The sequence below is a fragment of the Pithys albifrons genome, chromosome 10 (genome assembly GCF_047495875.1).
Source record: "Pithys albifrons albifrons isolate INPA30051 chromosome 10, PitAlb_v1, whole genome shotgun sequence".
Taxonomy (NCBI): domain Eukaryota; kingdom Metazoa; phylum Chordata; class Aves; order Passeriformes; family Thamnophilidae; genus Pithys; species Pithys albifrons.
The window spans coordinates 27,006,605-27,026,196 of NC_092467.1; the positions used below are offsets into that span (position 1 = coordinate 27,006,605).

General features: G+C 39.9%; 1 protein-coding gene across 5 annotated transcripts in view; it reads left to right on the top strand.

Annotated features, from left to right (window-relative positions):
- The window catches only part of ELAVL4 (ELAV like RNA binding protein 4), a 64,446-nt gene that overhangs the window by 12,827 nt on the left and 32,027 nt on the right, over positions 1 to 19,592 (top strand). For all 5 annotated transcript variants that reach the window (XM_071565251.1, XM_071565250.1, XM_071565253.1 and 2 more), the window contains exon 2: positions 9,389 to 9,629. In XM_071565251.1, the coding sequence (XP_071421352.1) occupies positions 9,389 to 9,629 (241 nt within the window). The remainder of the gene's footprint in view (positions 1 to 9,388; positions 9,630 to 19,592) is intronic.

Here is a 19,592-nt window from a genome sequence, read left to right on the forward strand (position 1 = left end):
TCTAATGATGAAGATAGGACTTAGCTCAACATCATAGTTTCTATTTTGGGGTCTGTGCTGCTTAGACCTGCAAGCAGCAGTATCCATAGAGATGCTGTTGCCAGCAGTTGAGATGTACACATGTTGATTAGTGTTCCCTAATTGCCTTTACCAGTGGGTCTCCATTGAGATCCTGTTGAGGACAGAGCCTTAAAACATCTTGGTTGGGGGCATGTGTTTTGCAAAGCCATCCATTCCTGCCTAGAATAAGCCTGTCTTTGCGTGAAAAGTACACGGGCAACATTTTCAGAAGAGCTTATGGCTTAAGAGCTGAAATCCTATTGCAGTGAACATTAATGAATCTTAAATTGCTTAAGGGCTTCTAAAAATTGTAGCTTTTTGTTTCTAGAACCACAGTAGAAATAACAGTGGGGGGTTGCATGTTCTTAGGCTTCACGGGAGAGCGTGTGCTGTCCTCGCTTTGCTTTGCCTTCTGATAAGTAGATGCTTTTAGGTTTGCTGTGGCTTGTAATACAGCTTTCACTGTCTAAACTCTCAGGTTGCAAATGATTCTAGATCATTTTTCTTAAAGGGAAAAACATAAAGTGGAATTGTGACAGGTCTATAGCAGCTGAAGACTTGCAGCTGTCGGCTTCTTACATGAACATGTACGTGCCCGTGGGAATCTGTGCGTCAGTACACAGTGCAACATGCATATTCCCAAGCCAGTAATATAATTCAGTTACAGATTAGCAATATATAACTCAGTAATATAGTCAGTAAACCAAACAAGTAAGTAGTGATTAGGAAACAAAACAGGGCTAAAAATAAAATGCAGAAAGTAACCAGAAATATAAAAAGACTTTCTCAATTTCCTTTGCTTTCATTTCAGTGTATTTTTAGGCTGTATGTCCTTTAGGCTGAGGATCTGTCATAAATGTTGATCTCTGCCATGCTCTTGTGTTATTGTCTAGTACCTAGGCTTTTGAGACCCTCTTCAGTCTTTCAGGGTTTGCCTCATGCCCTGAATGCTTTCAGTATTGTACCTTTATCACCCTGTTAGCACAGATTTTAAATATGGTTTTTATTAGTCACCATATCTTTTTCAAGAGGGACAGTGCAGTCACTGGGAGATCTCTTCCCTTTGTGGTCTCTGTCTAATATGCTGCAGTCCATGGAGAAAGAGGATGTTTTCATCAAGTTTTGGCTTGGAGCATCAATCAAGGAAAGATGATTTTGCTGAGATTTGTTTTTTTAGGTTCCTTTAGCCTTTGTATATATATATTGAGAGAACAAGTACTAGCCTTGGTGAAAAGCCAGGAGGGAATAAGAGCAATCCAGAATCATGGAATAAATAAAGTAAAGCCCTTGTAAAAGTTTAGATAGAGACTCACCTGGTACAAATTTGGCAGAAGTAGAAGGGTGATTGAAGAGGAAATAGATGTTCCTTCAGAGCATAGAGCCTGGCCACGTTGCCTTTAATCCAGTTCAAATATAGTCCAGACCTTTGAGCACAGGTGACCCCCAGAGATGCAGGTGGGCAGCAGCCTTTGATGGCTGTGTCCCAGTACAGAAGTAGGACACCTCCCTGCCACCAGCCTTTGTTGTGGTCCGTGGCCTGTGGGACACAAGGAACTGCAAGGGTTTTTAGCCTGAGCTAATTGGGTAACCCATCTAACAGACAGGATGCACTGATTTTCCTCTGTGGGAGTTTCTGATGATGGCTTTCTCCAAAGTTGTGTTGTTAGGGCAGTGTTTGAGTGCTGTGAAATCAAGGCTGTGTTCTCCTATGTAAACTGCCTAATGGCAGAAATGATTACAAGCACATTTAGGTGAAATCATTCTGAAGAAGGGGGATAGCTGGCTGGCATTCTGGAAGTCAGTTTGTCTTAGTGAACAAGATGACCATGATACAGGAGGAAGCTGCTATGCCCATCACCTGTTCCGGTTTTCCTCACCATTTCACTAGTGCTGTTGCTGTAGACTTTGATAAGGTATTTGGAGAACACTGAACAATAGAGCAAAACATCTCTGAGGTTTCCAACAGACATAGTTTCTCCACAGTATTTGCAAGAGGTGTAGAAGCTGGAAACTGTGGTAGAAAGTGAGGCCCAGGAGATGTTCACAAAGAACTTCAAATTCTGCGAGTTGAGGTAATACATAACTATATTTTGCTTTTGAAGGAACAAAATTATTGTCCTTAAAATGTGCTATTCAGCACTTTGCTGTGCTTCCCAGAAATCGCTGTGCGTTGTCCCTGCATCTGCTCCCCAGTCCTGTGTGTTTCTGTGCTTTGCAGAAGAGTGCAGTGCTGCATGTACAATTGTAGTTTTCCTCCTTCAGTTTCTTAGCCCCAGAGTACCTGTAGGAAGAGTTAAAAAAAACAAACAAAACAGGAAATGTGTGATATGGTGCATTTTTTCTTCCTTTGTGTGTGCTTATTGGACATGTAGTTCCAAGAGTGGTTTCCTCTACTGTTCAGTTAGTAGTTATTGATGTTGAAATAATTGTGGTGTAATTTGGGTGTCTCCTTGTTCTCCCCACTCATTCCCTTTTGTCATTGAAATCAAGTGCAAAACTGTAGAGTCCTTTATGGAAGCAGAAGACGTTTATTTGCTCACTGTCTCTAAGAGAGTGATTTGGTGGATCATCATCCAGGTTTACTTTTCGAGAAAGTTGTTAGGAGTTGTATAGACAACCTTATCACTGGGCCAGGTTTGAGGTATGGTGGTGTGTTACGGAGCTGTCACAGCTTGCTGTGGAACTTTAGCAGTTTGACTGGATACTTTCATCTGGTTTGATTTTTCACTTCTGCAAAACATGGAATAAAAATAACAGATTTTGCCTTTCTGCTTTTTGTCACTGTGTTGGTACAGCAGCAGTCCCTGCCCTTACTACCATTTGTAAAGCACAACTTGGTGCTGCTGTCGGTTACATCCTTCAGGCACTGCTGTGATAACAAGTAATATTGCCAATAAACTTTGCATTTCACTGCAGATGGGGGATAGAGTATTTTGGTTTAGCATATTCACACAAAAGCCTATAATGGACTGGTTCAGGATAAACTTAGCTATTAAAGAAAATAATTTTCTCCTTTATTTGAGCTGAATCTTGCCTCTTAAAATGAATGCATTTGTTGTCTTCTCCATTTGGATCATTCGTGTGCGCCATACAATTATTGTGGCACCCATAAATGTGAATTTGCTGAAAATTTTTGAAAAACCATTTCAACCTAAGAGCAGCACACTGTAAAGCAAGCAAAACAATGGTATCTGTTCCATGAGAACCACAGGCTGCTGGTTTTCTGAGCTGATACTTTCGGCTTTATATATTTAAAATATTTACTAAGACTTCTACTTGAAGGAAGGTAAAGATTGGAACATGTAAAAGTGCATGAGTGGGGAATGTGTCAAAATATGGAGGGTTAGATAATGATTTGTTTCTGGGGTATTGGATTTGCCTCCAGGCAGATTTACTCAAAAGCTCTCTTTTCCTGCTTTATTTCATGTTCATGATGTATTTATTAGGTAAATAATAGCAAAGTCTAGTTGTGCAGTACATGAGCTTTAATAAAAATGTAATTGACAGTGAAATTTGACAGTTGTGTTACAGTTAAGAAAATCTGTAGTGGAGCTGCACACAGAGCATCATTTGTCTCTGCTGAGGTCACTTCAGAAAGAAGCCCACGTAAGGTCTGTGAGAGGTTCACATGCACCTCCTTCTTGCTCTGGCTGGAGTTGCGGTTTTGAACCAATGAAGACTTAAAATCACTGTGTTCTTTACCACTCCTGAGGGAAGGTGGTGTGATGTGTCCTGGACACTTTATGATCCAGTGTCTCGTTCTGCAGAAACGTGCTAAAAATCCCCATGGAGTAGCAGTGGGTGCATCTCAAAGTGGAGTGTTGACTGAAGCAGCTGGTCCAGGGCTGAGGCACCTGCTCGTGGATGTATTTGGATGCTCCAGTCCATACCCACAGACCTATCTTCTGGCTTTGGCATGGCTGTTTGTGGCTCAGCAGATGGGGGGAAGGCTGTGGATAGATTTGCCAGGCAGCTCCTGTAAATGGGGTTTTTCTTACCTGAAGAAAAGTTCTGCAGGAGCTGAGACTTGTACTGTGCTGACTTGCATTCAAAAGAGCAGTTTTGTTGGGAGTTAAAGCCTGTTTCTCATTGTAGAAGGAAAACCTTAGTGAATCCATGTTTATTTTCTTTGAGAGGTTTTGTTTGTTTCTTCTTTTGTCATCATTTTTCAGGAGATGGCTGTGGGACCTCTGCCATGGCACCATTTGTTTTCACTTGTAAAAGCAAACAACTTGCAATGCTAATTAAAGAGCTTTTTTAGATAAAGTAAGAGCTTTGCATTATTTATCTAAACTCTTTTTTATGGGAGAATGTTCTGAGTTTGTTCATTAATGAACACTTAGAAATAATATAAAATTAGACCTCATGAATTCTTCATGAGGTGTAATTTGCCGTGATCATTTTTCTTGGCATTTAGGTGCTGTGAACAGTTCATTATTCATAGCCAACTTTTTTGACTTCTGAGTCCTCAAAATGGATATGTCTGCATGAATTTTCTGGGTTTAAATATTTTTTTTTCACATACTGTTTTTAGGAAAAGGTTTTTTGTGTTATTTTTTTAATCACTTCTCTTTAGTGCCTATGAATAACACTTAAGGTTCTTAATTGTGACCTTTTTTTATACATAACAAATCAATTTCTGTTTATTGTGGAATATGGGCAGTGGAGTATACATCATTGGGATAACAAGAATAGCTGCTGATTATTTGCTGAACACAAGCTCCTTTCAGTGTATAGATGTGGCAGTCTCAGTTCAATGTGCAGACCTTCTTTTAGACTGAGAACAAATTCTGCAAATACAAAAAAATTTTATTTACATTTATCAGGCCATTGGCTATTGCTTACCCATGCAATAGGGAGATAAGGCTGTCTTAGTCTGTGGGTAGTTTTCTAAATGATTCATTAACTGTGCTTTGTAGTGGTAGATGGATGTCACACATTTACTGTAATAACTGAAGATTAGTGTCAGTTACTCTGACTTGTAATAGTTTGTAATTGTAAGAGTTGTGTTTATGCATACAGGTATTTGCATTATTGTTAGAGCTAATGTTTCAGTAGGAATAAATTGAAATGAAATTAATTGAAAAAATAATGAAGATATGATGGAAGTATTTCTGAAACATTAGTAATGTAGGAGTTGCTCTAACGGATATTTGTGGCTGATCCTCTGGGAGGGTTGTACCAAGCCTTTTGGTAAGCAGTGTTTTGCAAAACACTGGCAAAGCTTATGTCTTCTTCCTTAAAGCGTTTCTTTGTGAAATCTGTCAAGCTAAAATACCTCGTCCTTTGCTGATACATTACCATAGTGAGAAAAGTAGTACACCAGCAAGTCGTCATTTATAAAAGCAGCAGTCTGATGAAATACATGCAAAATTTGAAATATGGGTTGCCTTTAACTGACAAAATTACAGTTTTTAAATTCTGTCATGGACAGTATTTTTCAGTGTTAGAGTATTCAAATTATTGGTGGCTAAGTGATCAAATGTCGATTAGCAGTAATGAAGTTTATTCTTCTTCAGAAATACCAATTCCCTGTATATAAAATACTGTATTGCAGTATTGGGAGTCTGGCAAGTTATTGCCAAAAAAAGAGGAGGAAACTGTCTTTAAACCAGTAGCATGTGAATGTCATCACACATGACATTTGCACTGTAATATTTCAAGACTGGTGGTAGCTGCCTAAATTGGGTCAGAGAAGGTCTACAGAAAGATGTTGCTCAGAGCACAGAGGTATTGCTAATTTTACGTGGATATAGAGGTTTATCTTAAAGGATAACAATATATTTTGGTTTTAAAAAATTTTATTTTGGGTTAAGTCAGTGTTGAAATTTCCACTTTTGTTTTGCCTGTATCCAGATAAGCCCTGGATGAGTTAGACAGACTTGGAGCCTCCTTTGATATTTTGGTAGAATTGAATTGGAGTCCAATACTTTATTTAAAAAAGTTATTACTGGTAATTAAAACATAGTAAGTTAATTGTGTGCCCCAGAAACTGGAATATCAGTTTCAAAAATGTTCATATTGCGATACAGGTATTGAATTAAAAATGTAAATCTTAGTGTTGTGGATAGGGGGAAAAAAACATACAGCAAATGTCATGTTGAAATCTATTTGAATAAATAATGTTACTCTTATGTAATGTGCTGACTGATGTGGAATCAACATCTACTTAATATTAAATCCAGTAATCGACAGTAAATGTCCCGGTGCATGCACACTGAACTCCCACAGGGTCTGAGCTCAGACATGCTGGGGAGAGACCGAATGTTTGGAAAGGAGAGCTAGGACTTACCTCTTTGTTATCGTTAATAATTTAAATGTTTACTCATCATGAGAATCAGTGTGTACATCTGAAAGTAAGTATTATTCTTTTGTGCCTGTAAGAACTTTGAATGCAAGCTGTGGTATGTAACTGCTTTTGCACAGAAATCACTCAGCAAATGGAGACTTAAATTTAGGCAGTTATAAAAAAAAAAAGAAATTCTTATCAGAAACACTTTTAATTTTCAAGATTTCTCTGTATCGTCTCTCTTTTTAATATATATGAGAAATCCATTTTCAGTAACCTATGACTTGGCAATAATTTGAAGGGCAAATAAGTGACTTGGTTTTTCTACTAGTGAAAAATCAGGGAAATCTGTTTGGAGTTGAGAGTAACTAGGAAGAAAACCTGGCACCTGGTGCAAAATTAGTTTATGCCAAGGTACTTTGAAGTATATGAGGAAATGTACTTGTTCAAGAACAGATTTTTACCGAGCAGCTTACTCTTAATGTTCTGAATGTGTTAAATGCCTGAGTTGAATTCTGTTCCTTTGCTTGGTGTGGAAGGTATGCATGCTGAAAATGAACTAAAATGCTTTGCAAAACAGCTAAGTAGGACAGCAACCAGTTTCAAATTTTGTTTTCTTTCACATATTTTTAAAAGTTCCAGGATTATTGTCTTACCATGGGGGGAACTATAGATAGCTTTTTTGTCTGTTGTTAATAATAGATGATGTACCTTGCTCGGCATGTTGTGTTGAAGTCCTGCTTCTGCTGTTGCTGAAACCAGTGGTGCGGTGAAGGCGGCAGGATCAGTCCCTAAAACTGCAGTTTGTCTTTTGGGTTTTTTTTTTACATTGGGAAGAATATGGTCCAATGATGTAAAGGCAAATGGAAACCATGTCAGCTGCTTCACTCACCTTCTGACTATGTGTTAGTGTCAGAAGTGGATTTTTTACCCCCAATCTTAATCAGGTTGGTGCAGATCCAGCCTGTATGAGCAGGCTGTGCTGAGCTGAGGTCCATTGTCCTTGGGGTGTGAACCCCAGCCCTGCAGCAAAGCTTGGAGCTGGTGTCTGCCATGGGGTCATGGAGGTGCAGACATCAAAGGATGATCTTCCAGCTGGAATCCCCAGCTAAACAGATTTAGCAACATCTGAAGCATTTAGTAGTACGTGTGAGTAAATACGTGTATGAAATTGGATTGAAGCAGGGATGGATGGCTGATACCGGCTAAAGGGAGCTCTGGAAGGCAGAGCATGCCGGGCTGGCACAGCTTGGCCAAGGATGTCAGCAGTGCTTGGTGCCACGTGGCTGGTAAAATTGGCAGGGGGATTCTGGTTCGGATGTGCCCGTGTCTTTCAAGAGGTGACTATTTCTGTGTAGTTTATTTTCAAAATGATTCTGCTGTATGGTGTAAGGCACTTCTGTTTAAGCATAATGTGGCAAGGCTTCTTTTTATTTAAAAGCTGTTAAACCAAGCAGCTATTCCTGGCCTTGATAATAAAAAAATAATGCTAATTCAAAACTTACTTCCATTGATAAAAAAGAGAGTTATTTCCTAAATGAGACATTTCAATTAAAAAAAAAAAGATATGACCAGAATATAACCTATTTAGACTCTGATCCACCCTCATGCAGTTAATTTTAGAATAGACACTCTTTTTTTGGTGTGTATGTGTGTGTGTCTCCATCCTCCTGAATTACAGGCCTAATTTGTCACAACATGTAGCTCCCTGGATTTAAAAAAGAAAGCAAATTAAGTCTTGAGTAATTATAATAATTACAGGATCAGAAGAATACCAGGTTCAGAGTGTGTGGTGCCTTAGCCCTCTGATCTCCTGTGTTTGTCCCTGTCCCCTGGGCAGTGGAGTCTCCTGCCTGGGACAGCAGTTTGCATCCCTGACTTTGAGTCTTTGATGGAGAGAGACTGAGCCCATCTGAGGGACCATCTTGGCTATGAGATACCACTGTAGCTGCACATCACCAGCTTCACAGTAGGCAGCAAAAGCCACCATTTGCTTAAATTTATCCACATTTGATGGATAAGATGATGTCCTTTCTTTGTCAGCACTGGTGGCAGTAAAGACAGGCTGGAAGCCATAGTAGAGCAAATTATACAGGAAAAGCTCGAAGTACCCAGGATTTTCTGCTTCCCTTGTTGTCTGGCTGTGCAGTATCTGGAAGAAAACACTTTGGCAGCTTTGCTCACGTGACGGGTGGCACCGGTGACAATGGGGCTACTGTCCTGCAACACACTTTGTTGAGCTGGGTTCTTATTTGTCATTTTTTGGAAAGGTCTGAGTTCCTTTTGCAAAAATTGGAGTTTCACATTTCAAGATAGATGTGCTTGTTAATAATTCCAGCTTGCACCTGTGCCTGGCCTGATAAGCCTTTCTCTGATTAAACCTTTTTGATTCCAGTAAATATCTGAAGACCTTTATATCTCTGAAGATCGCAAATCTAGGGCTTTATTATTTAAAGAGATGTCATTTCGTTAGAAGAAAATATAGGTGGAGAATATAGGTCATCACTGGAACCAGTAAATGGTATATCTTGGGACACAGAGTTTATTAATTGAAGGCAGTCTGAATGATGACACAGTGCAGATTGGCTGTGCCTAGTTAATGTTGTTGTCATTGCACTCTGTGATACAGTTATTAAATAGGTAAAATATTTTACCTTTTCATATAAAGCCATACACTTAGTTCATCTGATTTAATGGAACTATAATTTTAATTATGATTATTACCTTAAATTATAATTAAATTTATGTGGTTTAAATTTACATTTGTGAAAATGGCTGCGTGATGAAAGCAGGAATCAGCTTCGCATTAACAAAAAAAGGGTTTTTTTAACTGCATCTTAGTATATGCTCACAGCCAAAGACTAGCATGACCTACTTTGCAACAATAACAGAGGAATCAAGCCGGGTTTTTTTGTTGAAGTATCTAAATTGGCCACAAATGCTACCTACTCATTCGTTTGTGTGTATCTTTAAAAATAGCTATTGTATCCATGAAACTTAAGGGTGTGTTTTTTTCCCCTTTCTCTTTTTTTGCTGTAGATAATTAGCACCATGGAGCCTCAGGTGTCGAATGGCCCTACTTCCAATACAACCAATGGACCCTCCAGCAACAGTAGAAACTGCCCTTCCCCCATGCAGACAGGGGCTGCTACAGATGACAGCAAAACCAACCTCATAGTCAACTATTTACCCCAGAACATGACCCAGGAGGAGTTCAGGAGTCTCTTTGGGAGCATTGGTGAAATCGAATCCTGCAAACTCGTGAGAGACAAAATCACAGGTAAGCATTTCATGTTGTGGAATTCACCTGCATTAGGGTCAGTTTACATTTGGGGTCAGCAAAACCTTGGTGCTTGTATTTCAACAGCACAGCACAGGTAATGCTGTGAGTACAGCAGTAAACTTCTTCAAATGGCAAGCCCTTGATTTTCAGTGCTGCACACTGGATCTAGAACAGCTGAGAAGGCCCTTGTCTTTCAGCCTCTGTGCAGATCTGAGGACGAGTCTGAACATTGCCAGGCTGCCTGTGTGTAACACACTGAGCAGTTTCTTGCAGGAGAGCTCAGGTAATGGCCTTCCTTTCCTGATAGTTCTCATTGTTATTTAACACTGGCATGTAGTCAGACTGGCTTGAGCCAACTGACCATTCCTAATTCTGACTCTTTTTCTTTTTTTGAGTTTCACTTACACCTTCATTAAATTTCTGCTTGTTTAAGAACACTGTAACCTAAGATCGTTCTGCATGATCATCACAGCTTATCGACCACGGCGTTCTGGAACAGCAGTGGACTGTAGTTGGGACACACTGCTCTGGATTTCACTTTGGACATTTGTAGATAATAGCTAATGAACTCGGTTCCCCGAAAACATTTTAATTTGTCCTGATCTTTTTTGCATGAAGTGACACCCATTGGTAGGTGCTTTCAGAACAAAAGCCTCCCATTACAGATGCTGCCTCCAAGAGGGGAGGTGTCTGCAGTGTTGCTGGGGGAGGTGTGGATGGATGGGTGCAGATGCACCTTGCCTACTCTGCATCCTTGTTGCCGCAGCCAGGAATTCACTGATGCACAGGGTAATGGGATGAACCATCAGTTTTTATAGCTTGCTTTGTAGGTTAGTTTTATAGGTTGTGTGTCTACTCACACTGTAGGTGGAGAACAGCTGAAATTTTCACTGCATCACCAGCACTGTAATGTTTAGCACAGAGAGCAGCAGCCTTGGGAACGAAAGGGTTCCAGAAAAGGAGCCGGCTCCTCTCAGGTGTGCTCCCGGCCACTTGGGTGTGTGCTCTGTGCAGAGAGGCACCATGGAAAGATGAGAAATTAAAATGCAAATCTTCATACTGACTTCCAAAACATCCTGGCAGCCATTGCATTGACAACATTAGGATGATCTGCTTAGTGCTTTTCAACATGCAGTGCTTTTTTTATTTATTTCCTGACATACAGCAATGCTCTGGTTGAACACAAGGCACATAACAAATGGCAGTAGCTGCAGGGCAGCTCGAGTCCTCACAAGTGTAGTCCAGCAGAGCTTTCTCTAGTATGTTGACCATGATTTATCTGTTGCAATTTGTCTTCTGATTTGTCCACAGCTTTGGGCATTTTAAAAGGAAGAAGATTGAAAAATAGAATTGACTTATTTATTCTCTTTTTCTACAGACTGTTTTTCTTCTATCTGAGAAATTTAATTGCAGGTTAGTTCAGTTATTTCAGACAGAAGTGAATCCCCAACCCTCATCTACAGGAGTCCAGTGTGCCTGACTTGGATTTTGATCATGGCAGGGCTTGTGTTTCATGAGCTTTTGTTGCTTACCATATCCCTCAAATTCATGGTGATTTCCTAGCAAATAATTTCAAGACTTTAGATATTCAGGGTTGTTTTCATAGGGAATTGGCTGTCTTTGGACAGAGAACCATTACTTCATCAACTAGGAACAGTGTTCTTTTTGTTTCATTCTATGTCCAGGCTTTTGTCTCTTTTTGTGTTGGAAGATGTGAGAAATTTGCTATATGGTCTTCTGGCATCGTATTTTTGGGTGGGTTCTGTTTTGCCTGTGCGCTCTCTTGCTCTGCTAAGTCCTTAAGTCTTTGATCACTAAAATATTGTAAATGAACCATTCTTTAAAAACAACTTACATAGACACCTTGAGGACATCAGCCTTGCATGTTGTTTTAAGAAGTGATATAAATACAAAAGAACCAAATTTACAAAAAAAGAACAAGTCCTTCAAATTATCTGTGCCAGTTTTGAAAACAGAATTTTATCTGCCAAGGTTTCAGGCCCATTATCAAGGCATTGTGCAACATTTCTAAATTTGAGGATGCATGTTCATTCCTCACATTGAATTCAAAGTTAGTAAATCGGATGCAGTTCTCTGCCAGAAGCAGTTCATGTTTTTAAAGGTTCTTAGAACATGAAGAGTAACAACATGGAAATGCACTGAGGTCATACCCAGCTCATCTTTCTGGATCATCACTAAGTGTGTTCTTCATTAGTCTTCTTTGGGGTTGGGTTTTTTTGGGGGGGGGGAGGGGGGACGGACAGTCAGGGCGGAAATATTCCAGTGGGCTCGTACAGGGATGAAAGGCTTTTCAGGGGTTCTTCGCTTATAATCAGTATAGGTATTTTTTAACAGTAAAAGCTGCATTGCCAAAAATCAGTAAGTTCTTAAGCTACTGATGAAACTGAAGATTTGCAACAGTTCAGGTTTTGTCTGGTTTTGGATTTTTCATTGTTTCAGGTGAAAATTCTGCTTTTTTTAAATAAACCTCACCTAAGCATGCTCTGTTTAGTGATGCCTCTAAATAAATGCGGTGTTCCCATATGTAGTAAATTTGCCTCCTTCTTGCTTAGCTAAAATACCAGATAAATCGAAGAAAGCCAGAAAAAAGTTAGCTGTAGAGAGAGATTGCTTCAAGAAAAATAGAAAAGGTCTTAAACCGAATCATGATTAAATAGTTACCCTGGCAAAACCATAGTAGAAAATCTTAAATGTATTTCTGAGGCTAGCTAGGATTGAATTGATTCATGTAAAAGATTCCAGTTCACCTGTCAAGAAACTGCACAGGGTTTTGTGGAGTAACAGTGAGTCTTGCAAAATGTTTTGGGTTGTTTGAGGTTTGGGATTTTTTTCCAAAGAGTTAAAGGTAAAGCAAGTTTGTTAAACATGGAGGATCTCTGATAGAATTGTGAGCTGAACTCTTTCATTAACAACGGGTTAAACAATATATGTCAGAAATAGTCACCTGCTCAGTCTTTTTGCAGTCTTAGAAGAGAAGTAGGAGTTTTTAATAAAATAGGTTTGTGATGTTACCCCCTTGCTTTGGAAAGACACATGTTTAAACAAGCATATTCTTTCACTAAAAAACTATGCTAATTTGGTAGTACACCGTACTGAGTTGAATAGGAATGACAGCTTCTAAGACAGCCTTTAATTTGGTATTCAAAACCAAAATTGTAAACTTGGGTTTTGTTTGGTAGCTACTCAGAACAGGCAGGATATACAGTAGAATTTTTTAAAGATGCTAATGACTTGAGAGAGGAGATGGAAGTCAGGCATACATTTTAATTATGGGGGAGGGGTTGCAACAGCAAAAATGTTTCTTTTCACTGCAGAGATTTTAAGGGAATGAGACAAGGAAAAACAGACTGAAGATAGTTGCCTTCATTTGGCAGGGGTGTTTAATAGAAGCAGAACTTGTGGTTGTAAAGTGTGCTTATTAAATTCTTCATTTACACTACCTAATTAATTCTAGCATTTTAAATTAACAGTGAAACTGGTCCCTGCTGTACCATTTCATAGCTACAGCATATTTCGTCCAACAACCCAGTTGTTCAGGTTTAATCAGCTGCGCTCAAAAAATGAGAAGGAACTTGAGTTAAAAAAAAAAAACAAACAAAAAAAAAACAAACAAAAAACCCCAAACCCAACTAAGTGGCATAAACATTTTAGAGCAGTTTTAGATGAAGGGAGGTGACTCGATGGAGGAAGACCACAGCTCCAGGTGAATGTGAGGCTCAGCACTAACCAGTGATACTAAGCTATATGGTGTTGCAGATGCTCTGTATTTCTTCCTTTGTAGGAAGAAAATCAGTGACAAATATCTTCATGACTTGAAGGAGAGCTTGAATTCATGAGAATTTTGAGAAGAAATGCTGAACTTGTTTTGTCCTGTGTTTTGAAAACGAGAGATCCAGTCAGCGTAGTGTCTGTCAGATACTGTAATTGCTGCTGGACAGTTGAGTTGTATTTGTTGACATAGTTTGTGTGTGGAAGAAGGGGATGCTTTTATTAATTGCTTTTAATTCACTTGGTAGCCTTTGCTGAGCTTTGCAGGATTATATTTTTATTTCTCTGTAACCTACCCCAGAACTTACATCTCTGAATCTTAAGGTGATTGGCATCTAAATATCTTTGGACCTCAAGTAATCTTTCATATCTTCAAATGATCTGGGAAAACTGTAAAGCAGAATATTTAGTGATACAAGATTTCTGTGCATCCTATAAATTATGATGGTGTTTTGCTGTGTGGTAAAATTTTATCTTCTTTGCATGTATAATCAGAAACTTCATTGCTCCTCTGCCCAAAATACAACTCTGGATTTTATTTTTTTAAAATAGTTTCTTTTGAATTTGCAATTCCTTTAAGATTATGCACAGACTGAAGTCTCTCACTTTAATTTCAGATATTTATAACAGGACTGATGCAGACTTAAATTGAAACTGCAGTTCAGAAATAATCATGGCATTGTCTGTCTAATATAAATACTGATGATCCCAGTGAAAATCCAGGACAGACAAGCTGTTGACTCAAAACACAACATCTTTGTGTTGTTGCATGTTAGGAGAGAGAGAAATACTGACTGCTTTACCTATAGTCTTCTCTAGAAGTTGTGGTTTGTCCACTCCTCGCTCTTTGGATATTCAAACATCCCTTCCAAGAACCAAAAGCTTGTAAAATGGCAGTCAGAAATAATGCAACGCTGAGAGTACAGGCAAGTGTTTTTCATGTGAGAGTTACCAGTACATTCCTGACCTGGGAAGGGTATTCCACCTGTGCTTTGAGCAAGCCACCACAAACCCCTCCTGATTCAGAAGTAAGACCAACCCTGTGTTAGGCTGGTTTCATGTGCCCCCTCTAAAAAAATTTTCTCCTACTTTGCCGCAAAACAAGCAGCTCACCAGCACATACCGAAAAGGTGCTGCTGTAAAAAGCCAAGACCCAGATTTTATTTAACCAATTCTATCTAGAACATGCTGTTCAGAGCTGTGTGTTTGGAGTTCCCTGAAATCTGGGACTTAAATAAGCAGCCTGAATTTTAAGCTACATCTGGAGCTGGTAACTGCTTCGAAAGCAGTGGATGGAGAAGGTCTGTATCTCTGGAGCAGAAGGCATTAATTGCACACTGTGGTGATGGCCCTGGGAGGCACGAGGGAAGGCAGGTGGGTGTATGGCCATGTCCCCCAGGAGGGAGACTCTTGGATCTAATGGCAAGTGTGCAGTATCAGGAAAACATTCCTTCATAAGCAGGCATCTTTTAATATTGGCCCAGTGTTTGCAGGAGGCAGCAGCCAAGTTTTTATGTATTTTAATCAGAGGTTTTGATACCTGATAAGGGTGGATAACTGAGAGGTCACAGTGTCCATCTTGGGATCGGAGAAAGACTCTGAAAGCTCATCATAATGTAAAGACAAAGCAAAAATGGGATTAATGGCTAAATTTAATTGTAGGCAAGAGGCTTTTTGCTAATAGAGTTCATGACATTAGGTAACCAGTGCATGGTTAAGTCTGCATTTGAAACACTTAAGCTGGAAATTGCAGAGATATTAGTAAAATTGTGCTGCTTTGTCAAGGGGAGAAAAGACTTTATTCAGTGGAAATAGTTCACAGCTATTGATGTTTAGAAACTGCAGATAGAAGATGTACTCACTGAAAAATTCACATACAAAGGCTACCAATGTTTTTTATATTTTTTCTGTAAGAATTTTGTCAAGGGACCTGGCAAAAGTGTCCTATGGGAATAAAAAATGACCCATGTGAGGATAAATATAGATTAGTGAAACCCAACATTAAGTTACCTGATCCTAAATGACTGAAAGTTTAATCTGAACATAAACTACTTCTGCATTTGATGTCCGGTTCACTGATTGTGCTTTGAAAGTGCCTTCCATTTTTGAGATATTACTGGTTCCAGCAGTTTTCCCCACTTAAAATACACTAAACAGATAGGATTATAGAGTATAGGGATTATGTTAGATAAGACTTATAAACTCCTTAGAAAGTATGTAAACACTCATGCCTCATGGCATAAGCCCACCTAATAACAGGGTTTAGGAGAAAAATACCTTGTAGAGGTAGTTTATTCCCTTGTTGACTTGGAAGGGTTTTTTAATAATTCTCTGTAAAGCAGTAGTAACTAGTCACTGATCTCTGATCATTTATTTGGCACAGATCTTGCTGCCCTGGACTGAGTGGTAGCAGCAGTTTCTTTGCTCTAGTAGAAGAGGAGAATTAATACAACCATTCAGAACTGGGAAAAAAAAATCAGTACTGTAGTGTTCACCATATACTGGGGAATATATAATTCTTGTATTTGGCTTGATTGCATTTAAAGGCCATATTTAGTAGTCCCCCTCAAATTGGCTGTATAGGCAATCTGTAAGAAGCCATGGAGTTTTTGCATTTGACTTCCTTGAAAGCAAAAACTTGGTATTTGCTGAAATAGGAAAAATATTTATGCAGCAGAGTACTCTGCTAGAGTTCTTTTGTCTGAAAAATAATACCAAATTAAGTGAATTGCCTTAGGTTTTTCAGGAAGTGACTGTAGATTGGCTTCACTGTATTTGAGTAGGTACAGGAGATTTGCATGGGAGTTGTTTCTTTGTGTTGACTGCATAGTCAAAATGCAGTGAGGAAAGAGTGGACAGATAGAGTATAACTGCAGCTGAAAGTCAAGTGCCCAGAAATCGAAAATAATGTGGTTTAGAACTGAAGAGATAAAATTCTTTCTGTGAAAGAGATGCTTTAAATTTTGGTTATAATCTTTTGTCTGGTACATCCCATTGCGTGCAGAGAATAAAATATTAGAGGATACAGAAAAACAGGTATGTTCCAGCGTCTTCTAAATCTAAAATCTAAAATTATTTTTGAAGGACTAAATATATAACTCCGAATGTTATTAAAGACCTTTGATAAATTGATCTTAATTTCATAGCCTAGTTATTTTTATGGCTTATTTCCTGAAGTGTATTCTGCTCTTGAGCAGAGATAAACTGAATTTCCATGTTGCATATCCTATTTTAAGGGCTGCAGATTTCAAGACAGTCCCCAAATATTGATTATTTAAATGAACATTTGCATTAAGTATCTGAACTTAGCACTGTGGGGGAAGGAACACAGAAATGGTAGCGAGTGTCTTAGTGCTGGATTTCTGCAATGTTTTTTGTGTGGTTTGATGTCTGTGCTAAATGCTGAGGAAAACGGTCGAATTAGCATCCATCATTTTCTTTATCACTTCTCTGCAGTTGCCTGGTGCCTACTCTGCACTGGTGAACAAAAGAATTTTGATTTCTTGATTATTGGAAAAAGGCAATTGAAACGAGGGTTGGGGCAAAGAGGCAGAAAGCAAGTAGGCATGACCCGTGTGCTGGGAAAGGGCTTTCTAATTAACTTCACCAGTTTCAATCCAGAGCTGCATCTGAATTGTATTAAATGCCTTAAATTGTATTTCGTATATTCCTCAGTTTTTACTGCTTGGTTTGCGTAAATAACATCACCTTCCCATCAAGTCTAGTGTGGAAGGATGAGCAGTGTGATTTTCCTCAACAGTACAAGCACACCTACAGCTCTGGAATTGTGGCTTCCAGATCCAAGGTTATTTATGAGGCTTTTCAGTGTGTCTGCTGACCTTCTGCTCTGAGCCCCTTTTCTTCATCCTTCGTATCACTTGCACTGAGTATAACTGTCTGACAGCGAGGTGAAGTGGCTCTGGTGGAACCCTCTCTTTGATGGCAGTCTACGCTTAACTTCCAATGTTTGTCCTTTTTAAGAATGTCCTCGTCCTGCCCTCCCCTCTAGAAGCTCAGGCCCTGTCCTTCAGCACTTGTGCCCAGCTCTTTTGTAACCCTTTTTCTTCTATTTCCTTTTAGCCTGAAGAGAAAGGGGAGGAAATGAATCAGAGTGCCAGGAAAGCTCTGGGAGACTGGCAGCAGTGTCCACTAGTGATGCACTATCATCCACCTATGGCAGGGTCTTTTGGGGCAGCAGTAGACAGCCCACCTGGGTACCTTTTGGGGTTGCAGGGCTGACTTTGCCAGCGCTCATCCATTCCCTGCTGCTCAGTGCAGCCCTGCTGTGGCTGTTGCCTCTGCCTGCCCCCCCCCCCAGTGCTCTTGCTGGACAACTTGTCCAAGAACAGAAGCAACCTGTGTAGAATCAGTTTAAATGGCTTTGAAACTGGACTGCCTCCTGCTCTCCCTTCTCTCAAGGCTGCTTTTCACCAACACTGCATTAAGAGTTTCTTCTTTGCTGTTAGATCATGTTTAGCAAACTTGTGACCAGGATTACCTAACCTGCCTGCAGTAGCTGATTCTCAGAAACAGTGAGCCAGGAAGTTTCTTGCCTCTTGTCTGATCTGTCATCGTTTGACTTCCTAGCAAGTTGGTTTTGTCTACAGCCAGAAGAGTTCTGCCAAGATCTTCACCTTGACTTCTGGAAATGGTCAGCTCAAGACCTTTGGACAAGCATTGGGATCTGCTGCCCATGGGAGTGTGGACATGCTCAGCAGTTCTTTCCCCTCTTTTCTGCTGCCTCAGTTGAAGTGCAGTCCCTAAACTGATCCAAGTAGTTCTTCAGGTTCCCTCCATTCAGACCCCATCCTTCTTTGCTTTTGGAGTTAATCTAACAGTGACTTAAGCAAGGTCCCATCTTATATTATCAGGCCAACCTCTTTCTATCTGTTTTGTCAAGTGGAGTGCCATCTGCTGAGGGCTAAGTGCCTTTTGGGATATCTGCTGCTTGGAGATTTTTCCTGGCCTTAAATCCTTTCCTTCTCCTTTGCCTCCAGAAAACTTCAAAGGCTCGATCCACATGCTCGGTAATGTAGGCTATATCTTAAACTGACTTATGGTTGAGGTGTTAATTTCTAACTATGTTGCTGTGTGCAAGGATATTTGTGGGGGTTTTCTGCCCCTGTGCACCTTTAACGCTGCTCACCACGTATTCTTTTTTCCCCACTCAAAACGTAGTTTCTCTTGCTGCCTGATCTGGGAGTCCAGCAGTGTTTGTATGCAGCTCACTGGCACTTGTGTGCTGACAGTCAGCACAGATAACCATCTCGGGAATCTGGGCTTTGGAAATTGCTCTGATGCGCAGTCTTTGCCAACAAATCTTTGGATTTCAGCACTATTCTTTTCGTGTCCTGTGCTTCATTCCTGGAACAGTCATCAGTAGGGTACTGCATCCTCTGACTTTTTAAACTATTTGTGGTACAGCCTGAGTTCTGTTTGGGCCCCTCTGTATCTCTGCACATGTCTATTAAGACAAGTTTTGCTCAGATACCACATTTCCCATTTTTGTGGTGCCACAATTTGGTGGGCCCTCTCATGCCTGTGAGATTTTCATTCTAAAAAGAGAAGAGAGAGAGTGGAAGAAAGCATCATGGCTCTGGAGTCCAATCTGTTTCTTTGGCTTTGCTCACTGGCTGGGTTTTGGCTGACTCGTTACTGGGGGTTGTTGGATGTAGCTGCTTTTCTCTTTTCTTGTTGAGCAGTAACTGACTTTGCAAATGTTCCTGCTTGTCCCTGCTACGATTTTCAGTGCAAGTTACTGACTTGCAGGTGCTGCTGGAGACAGGATATTGGACCAGGCACATCTCTGCTCTGACCCAGCCCTGCTGTTCTTGTGGCACTCAGCATCTGTTTAATCAGTGGAATATATCAGCTTGAGGGGAAAAAACCCTGAGGATTATTATTTTTATTCACAAGAGCCCAAACTGCTTTTTTTTCTTTTTTGCTCCATTAGATGGTTTTTAAAGGGTGTTGCAAAAGCAGATGGACAAAAAGCTGCGTCATACTCACCTGCAAGCAAGCAAATGGCAGCAGTGCCAGTGTGATTAATTGTTGCTGTACAAGAGGGGCTGCTGTTCTGCAGTACAAGGTCTAATCTCACTGCTGCCCTATTCAGATAATGATGCTCCCACACATTTTAAAGCACCTTAAATTAGATATCAACAGGCTGCC